At 42.4% G+C, this 24204-nt stretch overlaps 1 protein-coding gene across 4 annotated transcripts in view; it reads right to left on the reverse strand.

The window, feature by feature from the left end:
* The window catches only part of DMD (dystrophin), a 1885017-nt gene that overhangs the window by 278277 nt on the left and 1582536 nt on the right, over positions 1-24204 (reverse strand). For all 4 annotated transcript variants that reach the window (XM_060234097.1, XM_060234096.1, XM_060234099.1 and 1 more), the window contains one exon: positions 10080-10226. In XM_060234097.1, coding sequence (XP_060090080.1) covers positions 10080-10226 — 147 coding nt within the window. The remainder of the gene's footprint in view (positions 1-10079; positions 10227-24204) is intronic.

Below are 24204 nucleotides of genomic sequence, written 5' to 3' on the forward strand. Positions count from 1 at the left end.
GAAAGAGGAAATAGTGGGGGAGGGGGAAATGATGTGCCTCCTGCAAGTCCTTGTGGGATCCTGCTTGTTTTCATCTCCCTTTCCCCCTTTTAAAAATTGTGTCACAGTCAGAAACAGAGTGTCTTAGGGTTGCCAAGCCTAACCCACAAAATACCTGGGGACTGGGGGTGGGGCCAGTCCAGGACACTTTCCCATTCCCTACAATAAATAAAAACACAGCAGTGCAGTTCCGCTGAATACAGTCTTCATTTCCCCAACATATGGTTGCACTTCCGCTCTCTCTCTCTCTCTTTCACACACACACACACACACAAAGCAGCCAAAATAAGCAAATTGGAAGCACACACTTTGTGGTCTCACTAGGGCAATTTACTCACCAATTTACTCTGCAAACAAGAAATGGAGGGACTGGGCTGCTTCCCTTCCTCCTTCCCATGTTGTTTTGCAGGCTCATCCTGCCCTCATTCAGCCTAGCTGAAGTTTGAAAGGCACACACACCTTTCAAAGAGCAAACTGTTCCAGCATCTTCTTAAGCCTTCTGAGGTTTGAAGGCACATGGAGGCTGTTGGTGGGCTTCCCCCCACTGGCCAGCTGACTGGGGGGGTGGGAAAGAGCCTGCCAAACTGGGAGATCCCCCGTTGGGACCTGGAGATTGGCAAACCTGGAATGTCTCCATGTGGGTTATTTGCCTTGGGTTTGATGGTGTCGCTCTGCTTCCACACAGTATCATGGAGCATTCATGCACCTAGCAGAGTTTTTCCAGCTTTCCCCTGATCTTTCCCAAACTTGTTTTGCTCAAGAATATTCGGGGGGGGGGGGGATCTCAGCAAAGCCTGGATGGTGCTATGTGGGTGTGAAAGTTCAGATTTTTCCAGTCCCAGGGCAGCCATTTCCCCTGCATTAGCCATTCCCTCTCCCTGTTATTGGGTCTTTTTTCCCCCATCAGTTGGCAATTGAATAGTGTTATATCACTATTCTGTATAGTGGGTTTCCTGAATTCTCAGCTGCTTTTTTAAAGAAAATAAATAAATTTCTGTTCCCTCTCATTATGGAACTATAAAGAAAAAGGCATATCTCCACAAGGAAAGACAATAAAGATTTCTTTTAAAAATGAAAGCTGGTAATGCAGATAATCTGATACATATAATATATTGATATTGATCTATCACCATCCAATTGCTGATTTAAATAAAATAAAATACTACCATGCTGTGTGGAATCCCTGTTCCCACCATGCTGTATTAGCAGTTGCAGCAGTAATGGGTAAACTACCCAAGCCTGTCACCATGTGAAAAACACCATAATAACTAAAAGGGGATTTTATCATCATGCTGAAATTGATAGTGATACTGAAAAATCCACTCTGAGGCAGAGAAAAACATCAACTCTACAAACGACCATATGAGGCATGTGGCAAGAGTGTGCAGCACTATCAACTGGGGGTGGGGAGCAGACAGCGATAGAAAAAAAATCCATTCCTGTCAGGTTTCTCATTCTGTAAATGAAGCTGTCACGCAACAAATTAAAATTTGTGGGTTTTTTAAAAAAAGAAAATAGCAGAAGTGGAAAAATCAATGCTTCCAAGTGGGACAATATACTGACCCACCCTACCTACAGTTCAGCAAACAACAGCCCATCAGATACATACAACTGAATCAGGTAGAAGTGAAACCAATACAATCTAGACAATGACATAACACAAACTATCCCCTTAGTAAACCTATGGTTGAGGCAGTGGGCATCCTATTATTCCATCATTTGGCCTCCCTTGTGGTGACATCATGCTTTATTACAGTGCTATCCTATTGTTATTACCATCGTTTAAGGTGGGCCTACAACTGGTTATTGATATGCTGTGCCCTGTCCGCCGGTGGTGCATTTTATTTATTGTTTTTATTGTTAATTTTAATTTGGTGTTTTAACTTTAATATGTAGGGTTTTATTATTTTTATATGTTGTGATCCGCCTTGAGCCCATTTACGGGAAAAGGCGGAATGTAAGCCTACTAAATAAATAAATAAATATTACAGTGTCATAGCGATCCCAATGATCAGGAAGCTAGATTTTCTGAATTGTTATAATGGGGAAGAAGTATTGGAGGAAAACACAGCAGTAGCTATTTTTCTATTATGTAAAAATTACACTGAGTCAATGATAGCATGCCGTTGTTTCATATTCTAGCTCCCTCTGTGCATAATTTTATGAAGTTTGCACCAGCAAATGTTACAGACACACTCAATATTTTAAAATATGATTGCTACTGAAGTCAAGCTAAATAAAATTTCCGTGACGAACACAAAGACAAGCTCATTTAAAATTCTTAGCAGACAGTTCTACTTGGTTATGTAAGCAAAACCAGTCTATCTCATATTGTCCTAGGGGATTTATAAAACCAATTATACAGCCAGAATGGACTGAAATCTAATTTAAATTCCCCAGAAAAGGCAGGACTAACCACATACCAACTTTATGTTTTATGTTAAGCCTCATTAGCTTCAAGGCCTGTTTATTGTATTTCTTGCTGATTACAGAAAAAAACTAATTATAGTCAGATATTCTCAATGTTTTAAAGGGTTAAAAGTCTTCTATTTATACAGTCTGACTGGTCTGCCAACAGTCTTTTTCAAAATACTGAGTCAGGTAATATTGCCAGGCAGTGCCTGACAACAAGTGGAAGGGTTGTGGGGGCGGGGAGTAGCATCCCTGGAGAAAAAATGAAATAGAAAAATAAGGCTTTATCTACTGCAGGAAGTTCTTACTATAGAGTTTCTGGTAATTCCTAGAGCTACCCTTTATGACTTCTAGGTAATGCTAGAAATTGCCAAGAATTCTTTGGTAAGAACTTTCTGTAACTACGGCAAGGCCTTGTTTTTCTTTTTTCTCCCATTACTGCTTCCAGTTTGTTGTAGTGGTTAAGTTTGGTGTAGTGGTTAAGTGTGCGGACTCTTATCTGGGAGAGCCAGGTTTGATTCCCCACTTCTCCACTTGCACTTGCTGGAATGACCCTGGGTCAGCCATAGCTCTGGCAGAGGTTGTCCTTGAAAGGGCAGCTGCTATGAGAGCCCTCTCAGCCCCACCCACTTCACAGGGTGTCTGTTGTGGGAAAGGAAGATAAAGGAGATTGTGAGCTGCTCTGAGACTCTGAGTGGAAGGCAGGATATAAATCCAATTTCTTCTTCTTCTTCTTCTTCTTCTTCTTCTTCTTCTTCTTCTTCTTCTTCTTCTTCTTCTTCTTCTTCTTCTTCTTCTTCTTCTTCTTCTTCTTCTTCTTCTTCTTCTTCTTCTTCTTCTTCTTCTTCTTCTTCTTCTTCTTCTTCTTCTTCCAGAGGTAACAGGACTTGGGGGCAGAGGATCTCCCACTGGGGACGACAGCTCTAGAATCTGGAATATGTCACTGGGATAAAAGGGTGGGGGATCTACAAGACAATTCAGCATGTACCCAAAATGTAGAATCTGTTGCCTAGGCTTTAAGGAATGAATAATCTTCTTCTAACACACTTGAACACAGTCAAAATGCTGCTTCTAATACATGTTTATTTACTACATTTAGACCCTGTTGAGCATGCATAACCAGGTCAAGGTCTCTCATCAAGCTTCTAGAGCAGATTAAGGATCTAAACCTGTGTCTCCCAAATCTCTGTTTGGCTCTAACCACTACACCTCATTGGCATTTTAAAATATATAAGTCTGGAAAGAAATAATTTCATCTTAAATTTTAAAGTATAAAGCAGACCAACCCATCCTTTCTTTGATAGTCACTGAGAGCATTTAAATAGGAAATCACCTGGGAAGCTGGATAAATTGAGTTTGTGACAGCAGTGATATGCTGAATACAAAATCTAGCAATTTTATGAGCCTGTCATCATCATGCTACAGCTGCTCGTATCTCCTGTGTTTCACACTATGAATCTTTAGTGATAAAGTTAATTAAAACATTGTTCCAAAATGGCTACAGATCATACAGTTGTTGATCATAAATGTTTTTATGTAGTATGTACAGAGTGGACTTAATTCTTTAGCATGTCAGTAAGTTTTTGTGAGCCACACCTACACCAGATGAATGACAGAATGCTCTTGTGCTCATGAATGTTTATGCCATTAAAATTATTTAAAAATGCCACAAGATTCTCTTTTTCTGCGGCAGACTAACAACTGCATCCACCTCTTAGGTTACCCATGAGGGCAGCAAGAGTAGGAGAGAGTGGGGGATGAGAAACAAATTCTTTAGATTAAACAGCAGGAAAAACTTTGCAATGAAGAAGATGAAGTAGGAAAATGAATGATCTATCTGGAGTCTTACTGAGTAGGGACAGCAGGAGGTGGGAGTCACTGAGGCTGAGTGGTAGGAAAATGGACATGACTCACTGCCGATAACACACTGGCTTCAGACCATGGTCAAACTGATGACATATTGTCAAGGATGAGCTTCAGAATCATCTGTGCACTGCTTGAGCACTATAGAGCAGGTTCACCTTACAATTGTGCTTGCTCACTAATGATAGTCTTTGCATAGTCTTCCTTGCTTCTTTATTGTTGGCAGAACCCTAGAACTGCCCCAGAATCTGCCATTTTCCCATTCTAACCATGATTGGTACACTAATACTGATGATGATGGCAGCTGAGGTGGTAGTAGTAAGTAGCAGCAGCAGAAATTTGAGTCTGTGATAAGACTCTTCAGTCTAGTAATAGGATTTCTCTGGCCCAACAGCCTAAAAAACATCTTGGAAGAAGTTTTACTTCCAAAAAATAAAACTGGAAAATTAATGACAAACCCCAGAGACATATTTTTCAAAGCTTTTACACTCTTATGCAAACACTGTCTGTATTTTCACTGCATTTGGCCCTAAGTGAATGACAGTGTGAAGTTGTAATTCACAGAATTTCTACCACTAAAAACCAGTTTTTGATGGGTACAGCACTTTTCCTGCCTTACTTTCTCTGAGGAGAAGACTATGGGTCTGAGAGAAAAAGCACTTTATTCATAATCACAGTTGAGAGGGTTTCTTTTATTTTAATCCTTAGGTGTACCCAGGTAGTATTTCTCAATCAGTCACTCAATGCAGCACATCTAGTACAAAGGAAATGAGGAATGAGAAAATAAGATATTTCTGACCTTTGTTTGATCATACAAAATGGATCGCAAGTCCTTGGCTTTACTGGATTACAGAATAGTGGAAAACAGTGCATCACAGCAGTTTGCCAGCATGGCCTACAATCCATACAAGCTCTTTTGGGTTCAACATCCCAATGATAGAAATTGTTTGATGCACTGTCATTGGAAATTAATTTTATATTTACAAACTTCAGATTTGGGGCTGTTCCAATATGTCCTGAAACAATTTAATAAACAGCAAGCTCATATTACATCACAATTTGTTGGTGGAGGGGGAGACACCACAGGGTCCCTATCTGCAAAGTAACTTAAGAAAAGGTAAGGTAGTAGGGTTGCCAATTCCCAGTTGGGGCAAGGGATCCCCTGGTTTGGAGGCCCTCCCCCTGCTTCAAGGTTATCAAAAAGTCTGTGTGTGGGGGGTTGAATGTCCACTGGGCACTCCATTATTCCCTATGGAAACTGATCCCTATAGGGTATAAATGGGAATCAATTTGTGGATATCTGGGACTCGGGGGTGGGGTGTTGTTTTTGAAATAGAGGCACCACATTTTCAGCATAGCATCTGGTGCTTCTCGTCAAATTCCCCCCGCCCTGTTTCAAAAAGGCTGGAGCAGGGGGTCCTATTCTATAAGCCCCTAAAAAAGGTGCCCTATCCTCCATTATTTCCAATGAAGGGAAGACATTTAAAAGGAGTGTAGTACCTTTAAATGTGATGGCCAGAACTCCCTTCAGAGTTCAAGCATGCTTGTCACAACCTTGCTCCTGGCTCCACCTCCAAAATCTCCTGGTTCCAAAGACCCCACATACTTCCTGAGTTGGACCTGAGAACCCTAAAAAGGAGCCTATCTTCCCAAAACTAAGCAATGAAAAATGGGACATAGCACTAATCTACAAAAGGTGGAAAACAAGCACCCATTAGCTGAAAGCAACCAAAGAAGCCCACAAACAAACATGGGCCACAACAAGAAACAAACTACTCAGAAAGGCAGAAGAGCAAAATAAATCAGAGATTAAGCTGCACAGAACCTAGGGTTGCCAAGTCCAATTCAAGAAATATCTGGGGACTTTGGGGGTGGAGCCAGGAGACTTTGGGGGTGGAACCAGGAGCAAGGGTGTGACAAACATGATTGAACTACAAAGGGAGTTCTGGCCATCACATTTAAAGGGACCGCACACCATTTTAAGTGCCTTCCTTCCATTGGAAATAATGAAGGATAGGGACACCTTCTTTGGGGGCTCCTAGAATTGGACCCCATGGTCCAATCCTTTTGAAACCTGGAGGGTATTTTGGGGAGAGCCATCGGATGCTATGCTGCAAATGTGGTGCCTCTACCTCAAAAAACAGCCCTCCAGAGCCCCAGACACCCACAGATCCTTCTCCATTATACCCTATGCGAATCAGTCTCCATAGAGAATAATGAGTGCCCAGCAGACCTTTCCCTCCCCCCCCTTTCTGATGACCCTGACGCAGGAGGGGTTCCAAACGGGGGGATCCCCTGCCCCCACCTGGGGATTGGCAACCCAAAGGGGACAGGAGGCGCTGAAGGGGAGCCTCCCCACTGCTCACCCGCACGCCCTTCACCACCATCACATTGTCATTCTTGTCCGCCTCAAACGTGACTCTCTGCGAAGTGCTACTGCCGCCTCCCATCGCCCCGAGGTCGGTCGGTCACTTGCAGCACCCAACTATGCTGCAAAGCAGCACAGGGCTCAAGGAGACTCGCACTCCTCCCTCAAGGCCCCCGCCAAGCGCGCCATTGGCCCGTCGTGCTGCTCTTTGCGCCTCCCGCTCTGGAGAGCACCTTTGCTATTGGTTGGCGCGCAGTTGCCCTTAGCAACTGCCCGGCCTGGCAAGTGACAGGAGTGTGGAAACTTTTCCTCCCTCATGGGCGACAGAAGAGAGAAACTTCATCGGGAAACGCAGAACTATGAGTCCCAGAATGCATCTAGGCAGTGGGTAAGGACAGGTTGGCGCAAGGAAGGCTGGGGTGTGTGGTCCGAAGTGGATTACGGCGGCGCAAGATAGACTGGCGTGCCTTAAAGTCGCACAGCATACTGGAGTCTGTAGTTCATACTGGAGGATGAATTGCAGAGTGACCGGGGCCTGGTGGGACAGAGGGAGAGGAGACCCTCTGCCACTCTCCTCAGGCAGCCTGTAGCTCGGGCCGCAGCGGCAGCGATGGCGGTGGCTGCTGCCTGTGCCGGCGCTGGTGTTGCTGCGGCGGCAGCGGCCGAGCGCTGTGAGGGGGAAGAGCTGTCCCCCCCGCTTCCAGATTTTTGGAGAGCGGGGGAGGAGGCTGCAAAATCAGGGGTCCCCTGCTAGGGCGGGGGGGAGGGGTTTGGGAAGCCTAACAGAACCCAAAATGACAATGACAATAACACCTCTCCCAAACTATCCACTTACTATTCCCCATCCCATGAAGGACAGAGGAAAGGTTAGCTAGTAACAATAAATTAATAATTGAAATTAATCAAACCAGTCTGTCAAGAAAGGAAAAGGGAAAAGTCTGAAGGACAATATTTTTACCCTTGCACAAAGAGATAAACTTTTCATTCTGTAGTAGCAAGATTTCACTATGAGACACATATCTATGTGAATCCTTCTCTCCATGCATTTCCCTTTTAATAAGAGAAAATGTCTGCTTCCTGGGTTTGAAGGGGAGCTAAGTATCCTGAGTGAACTGCACATGACATTTGTTTCTTCAGATCTCAGTTCAAGCATATTAAAATGGAGTGCCTTTTACAAATGAGTTTTTCCTCTATCAGGAGACATGGCAGTGCAGAGGGCCTTCACAGGTTTGTTTAGGTCTCCCAGTCCATACCAACTTACCCCACAACTGAATGCCAAAAACTGGCAATATTGTAGTTGCCTAACACAACCAAAAATGGCCACCAATATTTTGGAATGCAGTCTTACAAGATCATAGTAGCCATTCACTTCTTAAAGTTGCAGGTGCTACTTCTATTATTTAGGGGTTTTAAAACCACTAAGCCTGATTCTGAAGGGGGGATGGGTTGTGGACACTTTAAAGAAATAGCATATTATTTCACTGGGGCTTTGGTAATATTTCTTCATCCAAGGCAGGCCCTGATTGGTCCATTTTTCTTCTTCCCTTTCCTTCTTCTGGGAAAAAGAAACATTGACAAGACTGGTCAATGGATTCATATTAATCCACTGACCAACTAGGGGCTCAGAGGAAGCCCCAAGAAGGCTCCCTACCCCTACTTGACAAACTAATTTACTGGTGTGAATGGGCCTCCCTTAAATAGTCCTCTGCTGGAAGATACTTGTTTGCATGCAGTGTTGATTTAAACAGAGACAAGACAGACTTAGCTTAGTGTGCCACCCCCTGGAATGCTTGGTAAAGACAGTAAGGAGGAGGAGGAGGAAGAAGAAGAAGAAGAAGAAGAAGAAGAAGAAGAAGAAGAAGAAGAAGAAGAAGAAGAAGAAGAAGAAGAAGAAGAAGAAGAAGAAGAAGAAGAAGAAGAAGAAGAAGAAGAAGAAGAAGAAGAAGAAGAAGAAGAAGAAGAAGAAGAAGAAGAAGAAGATGATGATGATGATGATGATGATGATGATGATATTGGATTTATATCCCGCCCTCCACTCCGAAGAGTCTCAGAGCGGCTCACAATCTCCTTTACCTTCCTCCCCCACAACAGACACCCTGTGAGGTGGGTGGGGCTGGAGAGGACTCCCACAGCAGCTGCCCTTTCAAGGACAACCTCTGCCAGAGCTATGGTAGACCCAAGGCCATTCCAGCAGGTGCAAGTGGAGGAGTGGGGAATCAAACCCGGTTCTCCCAGATAAGAGTCCGCGCACTTAACCACTACACCAAAGACAGTAAGGAGGAAGAAAGGAGGGGGCTGATATAGGGTTGTCAGCTGGGGTTAGGAAACATCTGGAGATTTGGGGAGTGGAGCCTGAGAAGGACAGGGTTTGGGGTGGGATGGGAGCAGGATACGATGCCATTGAATCCACCTTACAAAGCAGCCATTTTCTCCAGGGAAACTGACTTGGTGGGGGACTGCCCCATTTGTTCTAAAATCTCCACCTCCACTGCTTGATTACTTATTGCCATTGCAGTGCTCTGTTCTGTAGCACACTTTGCTTCAGGCTTTCTTAATTCTCAGACAGAAGTTTGGGGATGAATTATAGTTTACTTGGGGGAAAAGAAGCCAGAGAAAGAAGTACTCTGCTGACTCACTGGATCTAATCTTATGAGTAGAGCTCTGATCTGTGGTTCTTAGAATGCAAAGTTGTTGGGTCTTTAAGGCCTGTTTAAACTACTTTTCTTTATTCTAAATTTTATTTTTACTTCTGTTTGAGGTTCCTTTTATTTCATGAGGAAAATTTCATTTTCCCAAACAGTACTGTACTTTAAAGGAGTGGTATCAAAACTACCTTTTTTATAAACTTAATAGCTTGATCAAACTCTGCTAGTGACCACAATGAATATAATACTTTGTAATTTTGGATCTGATTACACAGATGTGATCTTATTGCAAGCATTGTGGAATGAGTCATTAAACTCTTGTAAAGGGTAGTGTTTGAAATTAATGTCCCTAGGAGTTGTTTAACAAAGAATGGACTTGAGTAGTAAAAGCAAAATCTACCCTCAGTCTTCTACATGCAGTAAAAAACTTTCAGAAGAAATGTATCACAAATCAATAGATTTTGAGAGCAAATGGAATCATACCTGGGCCTATGACACCACATTATCTAAAACAGTTGTTCCAATCACATGTATGAGAATATACTGACTATTACTTACATCAAAAGTTTTGATACCACTCCTTTAAAGTACAGTACTGTTTGGACACACACAAAAACATGAAGAAAACTCTTTACTATTTTTAAAACAAGTCCCAGACTTTTATTTTCTCTTTGCCTATTTCTTTTCCTTAGGAGAATAACAAAAATCCAAGCAACAATCACCAGCAATACATTTCAGGTATGCAAAATTACCTGTAGGAGTTTCCATCTAGTGTTCAAGTCTTCTAGCCGTTTCAGCATATATGGGGACAGCTGGATCTCAGATGAGGTAAATTGATGAGCTTGGTCATTAACGTTGTTCACATTCTCTTTAAGAGGTGCAATTTCTGTTTGATAAACCTGTGTAAGGAAACATATAAAGTGTTTGAACTAACAAACAGCCCAAACCCATGATATGTGCAAACCAGCATCTGAGTATCTTTCTGTTTCCAGCACCAGTGCTTGGTTATACTTTGTTACATAGGAGCCTATTATTACTCTTTGTCTTACTAAACCACTATTAAGATTAGAGATAGCAATTAGCAGAAAAATAGTACAATGCTACTCATACACCATGTTGGAGGATCAAAACTGAGAAAGGATAAAAAAGGACTAGAGAAGTCCGCCTACAGTCTCTACAGACGCTGTAACGTGTCAGCTATTGGAATTGTCTCATCCCCTTAATTCAATTACAACTCTTTAAGTGAGATTCAAGTCAGTTTCATAGATTATAGTAACACTTTTGATTGTATGCTCATGAATAACTATAGTTAGTTTTAAAAGAAAGGGTGCATCTAATTGCTTTGATGTGCAACCTGTACTCTGGACAAGAGGCTACTGTTAGGACAGAATGTTGAGAAACAGAATGATTTTCAATTGGCAAAAGGTATAATACAAGGATGTATTCTATCTCACTGACTCTTTTATCTATATACAGAACATATAAGGAAAGCTGGATTAGAAGTAGATAGATGACGCAGTGAAAATTGGTGGAAGGAACGTTAACAATTTGAAATACGCAGATGAGAGCACTACTGGCAGAAAACAGTGAAGACTACTGATAGTGAACAACTACTGATGGAGGGTAAAGTTGAAAGTGCCAAGGCAGGATTACAGTTGAACATTAAGAAGACAAAAGTAATGGCGACCAAGGAATTATACAACTGTAATACTGACAATGAAGAAATTGAAATTGTGGATGATAGTCTATTCTTTGGCTCAATCATCAACCAAAAGAGGGACTAAAACCAAGAAATCCAAATGAGTTTGAGACTGGGAAGGGCAGCCATAAAGGAGCTTACAAAGATCCTTGTGTAAGGACATGGCCACTAATGACCAATATAAAGATAATTCATACTATAGTATTCTCCATTACTGTATATAGGTTTGAAGTTGGACAATGAGGAAAGCTGAAAGTAGATTAATTCATAGGGTCATCGTAAATAGGAAGTGACTTGACAACACTGAACAGACACAAGTCAACAGGGCAGATTTAAAAAAAAAAAAAACAACCCCAAAAAACATTAAGGAGAAAGAAACAGGATGAAATTAGACAACTTCAGAGAATACTCCTAGGTACTATATAAACTGTGAAATAATTTTTTGGTGTTCTTTTAAAACTGGCTGTAGAGATTCAAGACAATATATTCTGAAATAATACCAGGCTTGGTTTATGGACTTAAGAAGATATTGAATAATTTGATTTTCTATATTAACTTTCTTTCATCTGAACAGCTACAGATTTCATTTTCTACTTATGGTTGCAAAGGTGAAATGGGTTTTTCACTAGACAAAGTTCTTTGTTTCTGCTGTACTTTTGATTTCAATGAAAAAACAGATTTAGATCTCTTTTTGTTGACCAAATTTGAAAGATGAGTAGAATGGACATATGACACAGGTTACTGCTTTTCTTTCTGATATGTTAAATATTGATTAACAATTAGCAAGAACATATAAAAGTAGCAAAAATGAATGCTATCCTACCCTTTTGAAAGAAGGCCCCATAAAACCTAGTACTATTGTGTATTCTGAGCATTTTAGAGCATTGGGGGCATGAGAACAAGGTTTAGATTCCTTGTGATGAGAAAGCACTGGAGACTTAAGGTGTCAAAGCATAAGATTGATCAGGTGTTCCTACAATTTGAATTAATTTGTGCACTCTTTCAACATTGGCACTCAAGTTTCCAGTTTCCTTCTGCAAGATTTCAACTCTCCATCTGATCAGAACTTCAGACTGCAGTTTATGGGACATACATATGCACATGCATATTGCATCAGGCAAAAGCATAAGTGATTTACAATAGGATTTTTTTTTTTAAAAAAGTAAAGTCAGTTCTCTTTCACTGAGATGTGTGTGTGTTCATTTTCATTTTCAATTGAAAATATATTTCTGTTTGAGTTATACTCTTTTGTTCATTTGGGATTCAGTTTTCAGGGATCAGTTTTCCCCTCCTTCTCTCATTGCCACGGACCTACATCCATTTTACAAAGGACCTACAGTTTATCAGGTCAGTGCTTGACTCTGCAGATGCTGGAGGATATGTGCCACTTGGGAGAGCCACACTCGTCCAGTTGGCATCTACATTGATCAGTCATTCTGTCATCCAAATGCCTGGGTTCAGGGACTCTTTGATCTCTTTGATAGTGCTGTTCTATAGTGGCTTTGTATCAGCCAGAATTCAACTGCAACTGTTGCAAGATTGTCAGATCATAGAAAAATAGAGGTTTGTTTTGCTTCATGGCTCATTGGGGTGCACAAATCACAAATCTTCTTGAGCCCAACCCCCTGGTTACTGTTCATTTTATGAGGTTTGTGGCCACATAAACTCACTGCTTGGACATCACTCTCATATGGCATGAGAGATGTTCCTATTAAATGGCTTTTGCACGGAGCACTGCATGCAAGTGAAGACCAAAAGGCAACTTCACTCTCTTCCAGGTAAACTCACTGCTTGGACTTCAGTTGTGCATGGTGTGTCTTGCAAAAGCCATTTAAAGGGAATGTCCCTTTAAATGGCTTTTGTAAGGTGCACCACATGCAAGTGAAGTCCAAGCAGTGAGTTCAGTCATTCCAGAACTCTCCCCACAGGCTGGGCTGGAGCTCTTTTGGTCAGTCTGGTTCAAACCAGACTTCCCAACAGAGTCTGCAAGGAAGCTAATCCTGTGGGAACTACTCTCCTTGCAAGGTTGACTGGGGCTCTGCTAGGCAGTCTGATTCAAACTGGACTTGCCAAACAGATCCTACAACTGATCACATAAAAGTGATCTCTTGAAAGTGGGCTGGGGAACAAAAGAGATTACTGAAATGGCTTGCATCTATTTCAGCCTAACAGCTGATGGATGCAACAGCCCCGCTGTTAAGGAGGAATGGATACAAGCCATTTTAGTGATCCCTCTCACTCCCCCCTGCTTTCCACCACAAGCCCCACAAACCCAAAACACACACACAGAAGGTCATGGGAAGGGATAGGCACAAACTTTGGTTCATGAACCATAACCCACAGTTTTTGTGAGGAATTTAGGGTTGTGTGCAGGTTCATTCCTCTCCTTAGTCTATATCACAGAATGTCTTTTGCCCATCTCCCTTATGAACCTATAACATCAGATATCTCTAAGTAGGGTTGGGTACGTGTTAAGGTTTACATTCTACCAGGCATCCATGGTCTCAAAGGGAGAGATTGCTCTGTATCAATGACTTGGAGTTTCTAACATCTTATTTCAAGTCTTTCTTCTGCATTGGAAAGGCAAGGTAGTATAATGTGGTCAATTTGCAACATGTCTAACAAATACTGCATCAATATGTGAGGGGACATGATATCCATAACATTGTCTTATTGTGCTGCAGATATTGGAAGGAATCAGTGCTGGATTAAGATTAGAGGCCCTATGATTATAGTCTCCCCCAATATGTAATTCAAAATGAAAACAAATCTAAATTGTTACATTATATATATATATATTTTGAAATGACACAAAACTTACATGTACGCTTAAATTAAACTAGTTCTTTCTAGATGTTCTGACTGCAAAGTAGATAAATTCATTAAAGTTGACCAATTTCGCACTCAGTTTACCCCGTGGTCACGTTACTCTTCTCTGCGCAGCGTCCGTCGGATTTCCCACTATCTGCGCCGCAGTTACAGGAAGTGTCGTGGCTGTCGCGCAGCAAACAGAAACTGGTTTTAGCGGTTTCTGTTTGCTGCGCGAAAGCCGTAAAGCTTCCTGTAACTTCGGCGCAGACAGTGGGAAATCTGACAGACGCTGCGTAGAGAAGAGGAACGTGACCGCGGGGTAAGCTGAGTGCAAAATCAGTCATTGACTCAACAAAGCATGTGTGCTTCCATAGATGGTAGGGGAAGTTAATCTAGTCTATCCTGACACACTGTTGTTTTCTGGGGGTTGTCCATTCTTTCCAGCTCAGAAAAATGCGTTCTATGGAGCAGTTAGTAATCATAAATGTTAGAAAAAATATATAGTGTGAACCTTACACTTGATAATACAGATGGTATTCTATCTTTCACTATTGTATAATCAAGAGCAGTGGGACTGCATTTCATATGTCCTATTTCAAACTTTGTATGCATTTAACAGTGGAAGTGATGTAGTTCTCCACTGAGATTTATGTTCAAATTAATAGAAAATGAGTCAACTAGCATTTGGGAACCTTGTGAATACTGTTCATCAGATAAGTCCATATTGTTCAGAAAAGAAAATCTACTTGTTCTTCTTTGTATGCTTCACTTCTCTTTGTATGAACTTCAAATGTTATCAATTATAGTGTATTAAGAAGGTACGTTAAATTTGTTTCTAAGATTCAACACTGCTTCTGGTGCACTGTCATCATTTGTTTGGTTTTTTCCTGATTCACTTGTGGGACTGGGCTCCTTTGTAGTTGGTAATAGAGCAAGGTATCTTTTGATAGGTCTTCATATATTTTGAAATCATTTCTCAAAATGTAAAAGGAGTCTGCTAATGATTGACAGAGGTCTACAAATCTTTTCAAATCCAGTTATTTTTCTTGGACATTATAATTTGTGCAGTGCCCTATCTTCTGGGGCTACAGAAAACAATTCCACACCATCCTCTATATGACAGCCCTTCAAGTACTTGAAGATGGTGATCGTATCACCTCTCAGCCGCCTCCTCTCCAGGCTAAAAATGCCTAGTTCCTTCAAACTTTCTTCTTAGGACTTGGTCTCCAGACTCTTCACCATCTTTGTCACCCTCCTATGGACCCATTCTAGCTTGTCTATATCCTTCTTAAAATGTGGTGCCCAAAACTGAACACAATACTCAGGTGAGGTCTTACCAGAGGAGAGTAAAGCGATACCATCACTTCACGTGATCTGGACACTATACTTCTGTTGATACAGCCCAAAACTGCATTTGCCTTTTTAGCCACCACATCCCACTGTTGATTCATGTTATCCACTAAGACCCCTAGATCCTTTTCACACATACTACTGCTAAGACAAGTCTCCCTCATCCTATAACCATGCATTGGATTTTTCCTACCTAAATGCAGAACTTTACATTTCTCACTGTTAAAATGTATTTTATTGGTTTTAGCCCAGTTTTCCAGCCTGTCTAGGTCATCCTATATCCTGTTTCCGTCTTCTACTGTATTTGCAACCCCTCCCAATTTAGTATCATCTTCAAATTTAATAAGCATTCCCTCTATTCCTTCATCCAAATCATTTATAAATTTGTTGAACAAAACAGGCCCCAGAACAGATCCTTGAGGCACTCCACTTGTCACTCCTCTCCAAGAGGATGAGAAACCATTCACAAGCACTCTTTGGGTGTGATCTGTCAACCAATTACAGATCCACCTAAAGGTAACAGGATCCAAACCACATTTTACCAACTTGTCAACAAGGATAGTACGTAAAACCTTATCAAAAGCCTTACTGAAATCAAGATAAACAATGTCTACAGCATTTCCCTGATCCAGCAAAGTAGTCACTTTCTCAAAAAAAGAGATCAGGTTAGTTTGACATGACTTGTTCTTGAGAAAACCATGCTGGCTCTTAGTAATCACAGCCATCCTTTCTAAATGTTCCAGGACTATTTGATTTGCTCTAAAACTTTTCCAGGGATAGCCATCAAGCTGATGGATCGGCAGTTACCCAGATCCTCCTTTTTCCCCTTCTTGAAGATAGGGACAACATTCTCCCGCCTCCAAGCTTCCGGCACCTCTCCTGTTCTCCAAGAATTCTCAAAAATAATAGCCAGAGGCTCAGAAATTACATCCCAAAGTTCTTTTGGATGCAATTCATCTGGCCCTGAGGACTTAGTTTCATTTAAAGAAACTAGGTGCTTATGTACTACCCCTATTCTGATCCTAGGTTGGAACATCATACCCTCATTAAATGTTCTGTTTTTGCCATGTTGAGCACTGTTTCCCTCAGAAGAAAAGACTGAGGAAAAGTAGGAATTGAGCAGTTCCGCCCTCTCTTCATTACCTGTTACAATTTCACTTTCCTGCCCTCGCAATGGGTCTACCATGTCCTTGTTCTTTTTCTTACTTTGAACATAAGAAAAGAACCTTTTGTTGTTTTAAGCATCATTGGCCAGCCTAAGCTCATATTGAGCTTTAGCTTCCCTGACTTTTTCTCTACAAGCACTGGTGATCTCTTTATATTCCTCCTTGGTTATAAAGCCCTCCTTCCAATTCCTAAAGGAGTCTTTTTTATTTCTCAAATCTTTAGAGAGTTGTTTATTGAGCCAACTCGGCTTCTTTAGGTTTTTCCCATTTTTTCTTCTCATAGGAATTGTCTGTGATTGCACTTTCAGTATTTTGCTTTTAAGAAGCTCCCACCCCTCTTGAACTCTCTTCCTCCTACGTATTTACTCAGTGTAGTTCTAAGTTTATTAAAGTTTGCCTTCCTGAAGTCTAACCTATAAGTCTGATTACGTATAGCTTTTCCCTTCCCTAAGACTGTAAATTCCAAAATCACAAAGTCAGGGTGCCCACTATTTCCACTTCTTCAATTAATTCTTCCTTGTTGGTGAGAATCAAATCCAAGATAGCAGATTCCCTTGTTTCCTTCTTCACTTTCTGGAAAAGGAAGTTGTCAGCAAGACAAGTAAGGAATCTATTTGCCCTTTCATTTTTAGCAGAGTTGGATTTCCAACAGATGTCCGGGTAATTGAAATCTCCCATGATCACTGTATGGGGATAAGTAATAAAAAGGGATAAGATGGGGATAAGTATTAAAAAGAGAACAGAAAAAGTTTGAATGTGTGTACTGGAGTATACTGGAAGGCAAAGTTCTGATTTTCCCCTATGATGACTACTTTGATGCTTTTTTTTTTTTTTTAAATATCAAATTCATTTAAAAAATCTTATTTGTTGGTGCCTCTGCTTTTCTGGTGTCCTAAACACACACTTAATCTGTCTGTTGGGTAATCCAGCACCATAAGGCATGCATCAGTTATGACATGGTTGTACACATTGTTGGGAATGGCAATAACATGGTGTTTTTCCCTCAGCCTCAGAGCAATAATTACCCAACAGTGTTCTCTTCTGAAGTTCTACCTGCAACCCAGTTCCCAAAAGATCAACTTATTTGCCTCATCAAAAAATAATTAAATGCAGCAGATACTGCTTTCTGATGTGAGAATCATTTTAACAGAACAAAATAAATATTGCATAAAGTTTTTTGGACACTATTGTGCCTTGTCTTTAAAACATTAATTGACTCAAATCTAAAATCTCTAATTTATCTTCTCTTTTCTTTTCCATTATCTACTGTCTTGCCACAACTGTATCTATCTCCACGCCACAACTGGAATTATGGTAAACTGCTCACATATGTTGTCAGTTGAATAGTGAAATGTGTGTTCCAAATGAGTTTTTTTCTCTCTCTTTGCAAAGTGTTTCCTTTCCAGCTGCTTCACACTGAGTTCTATTTGTTGCTTGATGTTTTATTCTCAGATATATGGATACACACTACATCAGGTCTCAGTAAAACTTTTTTTCTACAAAATACATGGAAGCAGCAGTTGAGAATTAATCAAGCCTCTACTGTATGCTCAGACTGATTTAAATAGAATACACAATGATTGAAGGAAGCCATTTGGTATCCGTATCTCAGCATAAAATGATGAGAAAAATGGTTAGAAGATCCATGTGAAATGAGATCTGAAGCATTCACTTAGACAATAGATCAATACACCTTAAGCTTTGCTCAAGCATGCACTGGAATTTTCCTTTGACCTAGTTCCATACAGACTATCACACAGTAATTGAACACATCATTTCTTTTTAGAACATAAACTGTAAAAGCACACTTACTATGTCATTTCAAACATATGAGGAACCACTAAGATGCTGTGTTTTCCTTGTCTTATAATGGCATGTAGTAAGTAACAATGTTATGATAAAAAGCAGCGGCACTTTTTGCAAGAACAGGTGCTTTATAATGATCACATCTGTAGCTGTTCAAAGTCAGTAAAAAGGATTAGAAAAAATATGTCAGGAACGATAAGTGTTAGACTGCCCATATATAACAAGAGGGGGAAAATAACGTTTGATAATTTCTTCTAGTCATAAAAATCAGTTTATACTTAAGCTGGTGAATACTTTCCTCTTCATGAAACAAATTCCATTTATTTACAAAATATTCCTGAAGAAGTGCACAGAGCTTCACAGATAAACCAAAAGCTTGACAATGACCTAAATAAAACTGAGGCATTCAGAAAAAGGATTATAAGTATGTAACAGAAATACAATTATATTTTGAACTCAGTTCCTTCTCTGTTAGTTTGTGCACTCCTTTTGTGCATTCTATAGAAAGATACAATTGTGTATAAATGTTACATACATACACACACACAGGGGGTGGGGTGGGGGGTGGGCTCCCTCTGGGAATCCTACCCCCCCAGGGAAAGTGTATGCGCAATACATAGCCTCTCCTCTCCCAGTGTAGTGAATGCCGCGTGGTCACTGTCTGGCTATGCCTGGCAGATGGTCACTGCAATGGCCTCTCCTGCATTACTGCATCCGTAGCAACACCTTCTCGCTGGTCCCCCCCGTTTTCACAGAGTTTGCTACGTCATGGTGCGGCCGAATTGTCCGGTGGTATAACCGGATGGGCAGGCTGGGCCCACCAACCTCGCCAGCCTAAGAGAAGGAAAACTCTAACATCAAACCCGGGCAGATAGAGCTCGTTAATGTAACTCCTACCACCTGGAGGACTCGCTGCCGGCGTCCCGGCTTACTGGGCCATGGCAGATGACCCCCAGGTGAAAGGGTGGAGCCAGTACCGCGCACACTGCGCTTCACCTAAAAAATTCCTCTGCGCAGGCCTGAAGGGCATATCCACATACACAACCAACAACGCATCAAGTCCTGCAGCGATGGGCAAGGGGCGAAACGGCAGGTGGAAGGTGCCACTGGAAGCCGCAGTCCCGATCCTGCATGTAGGCGGTTCAGGGTATTGGTCGCCTGATGCTAACCCGGAGACGAAAGCATTTTTCGGCAGCACCCTGAACGACCAAGCAGCCTTATCTAGGGACAGCACTGCTTGCTCCACACGGAGAGGGGCCTAGAAAAGGTGGCCTAAACAAAGCTCGTCTCCCCCACCCCAGTTGGCTAGCCGCGGTCAACGGGCATCCTTACTTGCGGTCGAAAAATAACAACAAAGAAAAGGCATGCACCTGCCTCACAAAGTGTGCAAAAACTAAAGCTTGCGTGTTGGAACATCAGAACCATGCTTGACACAGTAGGCAGTGGTCGCCCTGAACGACGCTCTGCTCTAGTTGCCCACGAACTTCTCAGGTTGAATATCGACATAGCAGCTCTCAGTGAGGTCCGTTTCCCTGAGGAAGGTAGTCTTCAAGAACACGGTGCTGGCTATACCCTCTACTGGTCGGTTAAGTCAAAGGCTGAGAGCCGCCTTTCTGGCGTTGGCTTCATGGTCAGGAACTCCATTGCCTCCAAACTCGAAAACCTGCCAACAGGTCACTCAGATCGCATCATGTCCATGCGCCTCCCACTTCAAAACAAGCAGCATGCAACACTCTTCAGTGTGTATGCCCCAACCCTTCAAGCAGATCCTGCAGAAAAGAACAAGTTCTATGCTGATCTACGCAACCTCGTACGGAAGACCCCTACAGAGGACAAGGTGATCATCCTTGGCGACTTCAATGCCAGAGTAGGTAAAGACTCGGAAGCCTGGAAAGGAGTACTTGGCAAACACGGCATTGGCAACTGCAATGACAACGGGCGCCTCCTGCTAGAATTCTGCATGGAGCACCAGCTCACCATCACCAACATTATCTTCCAGCAGAAGAACAGTCTGAAGACAACCTGGATGCACCCACGGTCCAAGCATTGGCACCTTATCGACTACATTCTGGTGCGCCAGAGAGACCTTTGAGATGTCTTACACACCCGAGTAATGCCCAGCGCAGAATGTCATACGGATCATCGTCTTGTACGCTGCAATCTCCGTCTTCACTTTAAACCCACACCCAGGAGAGGAGGTATCCCTCAGAGGAAGTTTCAGGTTGGCCGCCTCCAGTCAGCCGAAGTTAGAGCTGCCTTCCAGGCAAAACTCCAGTCAAGAATTGAGGACCCCAGTTGCCCCACAGACCCTTCTCCAGAAGCACTCTGGGAACACCTAAAAACTACCGTCCTGCAGATCTCTGAAGAAGTCCTCGGGTTCTCCACAAGGAAGAACAAGGACTGGTTTGATGAGAACAATCAAGAGATCCAAGAATTACTGGCAAAAAAGAGATCTGCCTACCAAGCACATCTTGCTCAGCCCTCCTGTCCTGGGAAAAAAGCAACCTTTCGCGCTGCATGTAGCAACCTCCAGCGCAAGCTTCGAGACATTCAGAACGAGTGGTGGACCAAGCTTGCAGAGAGAACCCAGCTGTGTGCAGACACTGGTGATTTAAGAGGGTTCTACGAAGCCCTGAAGGCAGTATATGGTCCATCATATCAGGCTCAGAGTCCCTTGCATAGTGCAGACGGCCAAGTGCTCCTCACAGACAAGGCATCCATACTGAATCGGTGGTCGGAGTATTTTCAGGTTCTCTTCAGTGCCAACCGCGTAGTTCAAGATTCAGCAATCCACCTCACCCCACTTCAACCAGTGAAAACAGAGTTGGATGAGATCCCCACCCTAGAAGAGACTGTTAAAGCCATCAAGCAACTGAAAAGTGGCAAGGCAGCAGGAGTTGATGGAATTCCACCAGAGATCTGGAAGCATGGGGGCACAGTACTACATAGCTCACTTCACAAAGTACTTGTCACCTGCTGGGAACAAGGCAAATTACCACAGGACTTTCGTGATGCAATCATCATCACCCTATACAAGAACAAAGGGGAAAAGTCAGACTGCTCCAACTACCGGGGGATAACCCTGCTCTCCATCGCAGGCAAAATCCTTGCCAGAATACTCCTGAACAGACTGGTGCCCACCATTGCAGAAGAACTCCTCCCAGAGAGCCAGTGCGGCTTCAGAGCTAACAGGAGCACCACCGACATGGTATTTGTTCTCAGGCAGCTCCAAGAGAAATGCAGGGAACAGAACAAGGCTCTGTATGTGACTTTTGTCGACCTTACCAAAGCTTTCGATACCGTTAGCAGGAAAGGCCTGTGGCAAATCTTGGAACGTTTAGGATGTCCCCCAAGGTTCCTCAGCATGATCATCCAGCTACACGAAGACCAGCGAGGCCAAGTCAGACACTGCAACGACCTCTCGGAGCCCTTCCCAATAGGCACAGATGTAAAGCAAGGCTGCATTCTCGCGCCAACTCTCTTTACGATCTTCTTTAGCATGATGCTTCAAAGAGCCGCAGTAGATCTAGATGATGACGATGGTGTCTACATCTGCTATCGCACCGATGGCAGCCTGTTCAACCTGAGGCGACTAAAGGCCCACTCCAAGACAATGGAAAAACTTATCCGAGAGCTACTGTTTGCTGATGATGCTGCACTTGTCTCCCACTCGGTATCAGCTCTGCAGCATATGACGTCCTGCTTTGCAGAGGCTGCCAAGCTATTCGGCCTAGAAGTTAGTCTGAAGAAGACAGAAGTTCTCCACCAGCCTGCACCCCAGGAAGGTTATCACCCTCCCTGCATCACTGTGGGTGAATCAGTTCTGAAGACAGTCCAGCAGTTCAGCTACCTGGGGTGCATCATCTCCTCAGATGCCAAGATCGACAAGGAGATTGACAACAGGCTGGCAAAGGCAAACCGTGCATTTGGCCGACTGCACAAAAGAGTGTGGAGCAACAAGCATCTGAAAAAAGGCACAAAGATCAATGTTTACAAAGCGGTTGTGATTACAACCCTCATCTACGGCTCCGAATCGTGGGTTTTATACCGTCATCACCTGCGACTTCTTGAGCGCTTTCATCAGCGCTGCCTTCGCACCATCCTCAACATCCACTGGAGTGACTTTGTGACCAACACTGAAGTCCTCAAGCGGGCGGAGGTTACCAGCATCGAGGTACTGCTGTTGAAGACGCAGCTGCGCTGGGCAGGGCATATTTCTAGGATGGAAAACCACCGCCTTCCCAAGATTGCCCTGTATGGCGAACTCTCCACCGGCCATCGAAATAGAGGGGCACCAAAGAAGAGGTACAAGGACTCCTTGAAGAAATCCTTTAGCACCTGTCACATCAACCATCACCAGTGGTCTGACCTAGCCTCAGATCGCAAAGCATGGAGGCACACCATCCACCAGGCTGTCTCTTCCTTTGAAAACGCACGCATAGCTGGACTTGAGGACAAAAGAAGATTGAGAAAGAATCGCACTGCTACGGCGCCAGCCCTAAATCAGACTTTTCCCTGCAGCCGCTGCGGCCGGACTTGCCTGTCCCACATTGGTCTTGTCAGCCACCAGCGAGCCTGCAGCAGACGTGGACTATTGCACCCTTCTTAAATCTTCGTTCGCGAAGCGAAGACGAGAGACACACACACAGGGCTTTTTTTGAGCAGGAACGCAGTTACAGCTGGCTTGGCACCAGGGTGTGTGGTATAATATGCAAATGAGTTCCTGCTATCTATCTATCTATCTATCTATCTATCTATCTATCTATCTATCTATCTATCTATCTATCTATCTATCTATCTATCTATCTATCTATCTATCTATCTATCTATCTATCTATCTATCTATCTATCTATCTCAATTTTAGTGCTTATTCTTCTTTGAAGTATTTGGTTTTCATAACCCTGATCTGGTAACAGTTTGTTACACTGGCTGCAGAACAGACTTCTGCCTGAATGCCAAGTGCAGCAGCAGACATCAACTCTACTGCATCAGCAATAACCCCTTCCATCAGCTGGTAAAAGCACAGTGTGACTGGCTGAAAGAGAGTTCAAAATAGTGGAAATCCCTTGTCTATTTGAAAAGTTTCTTTAAAAATCTAGCAAAACCCATTCTTATTCTCGGAGTCTATGGGTTAGTAAAAGGATTTAATAGTTTTACAGGACCTCTGACAATGACTGAATATGAGGAAATGCTGAATATAATTTATTAGGTTTGCCCTAGTAGATCAGATCAATGGTCTACCTCTTGCCCAGCACCCTGATTCACACTGAGGCTAACCAATTGCTCTGAAAGGCCACCTACATGAGTCATGACCTTCTTGATGCAGCTTTCTAGCACTGGTATTCAGAAGTTAAATGTAAACATGTATTCCTTTGTCCTAAAGCTATCATCCATCAACTTCCTTGGGTGCCCATAAGTTCTGGTACTGTGGGATCATTATGGGTTTGATAAGCTCAGCTTGATATGAATCATTTTTCCAAACAATGTACAGTGGTACATTTCTTTAAATTATTTTATGTTTGTCCCCTTAAAGAGCAGTGTTCCTAACATGCTATACAACCATGCATAATTTCACATGCAATTCATTATTGTAAGCAGAAAAACTGGACCGCAAAGGACTTTTTCAGGAATTGTTCCTTAGATAAAATAACTAAGATCTTCCCATTTTTGTGTGATAGTGGCCTCATTCAAACAAGTGAAACTATGGGTGCAAGACTTTACATTAAAGTTAGTTCATTAAGCTCCATGTCTCGTGAATTAATTGATTTCACCAACAGAATCGCATTAACCAACTCCTTAGTGCCCATGAAAGAAATTGGTTTGATCTTCATGCATGAGCCCATTTTTAAATTTGTGCATAAATGGCTGAATCCTTGGGCTGCACTGAAAAATACCTAATAAATAAGCTTATTTCAATAAGAATAGGCTCATTATGTGCTTTCCCAGCGTCAGGGAGTTTTCCTTATGAAATAAATGACTCCAGTTGCAGCAAATAATGATAATTGCTCAATTCACATTTTCCATTTCTTAGTCCTGCTTTTCCC

Source organism: Heteronotia binoei, chromosome 3 (genome assembly GCF_032191835.1).
Source record: "Heteronotia binoei isolate CCM8104 ecotype False Entrance Well chromosome 3, APGP_CSIRO_Hbin_v1, whole genome shotgun sequence".
Classification (NCBI taxonomy): domain Eukaryota; kingdom Metazoa; phylum Chordata; class Lepidosauria; order Squamata; family Gekkonidae; genus Heteronotia; species Heteronotia binoei.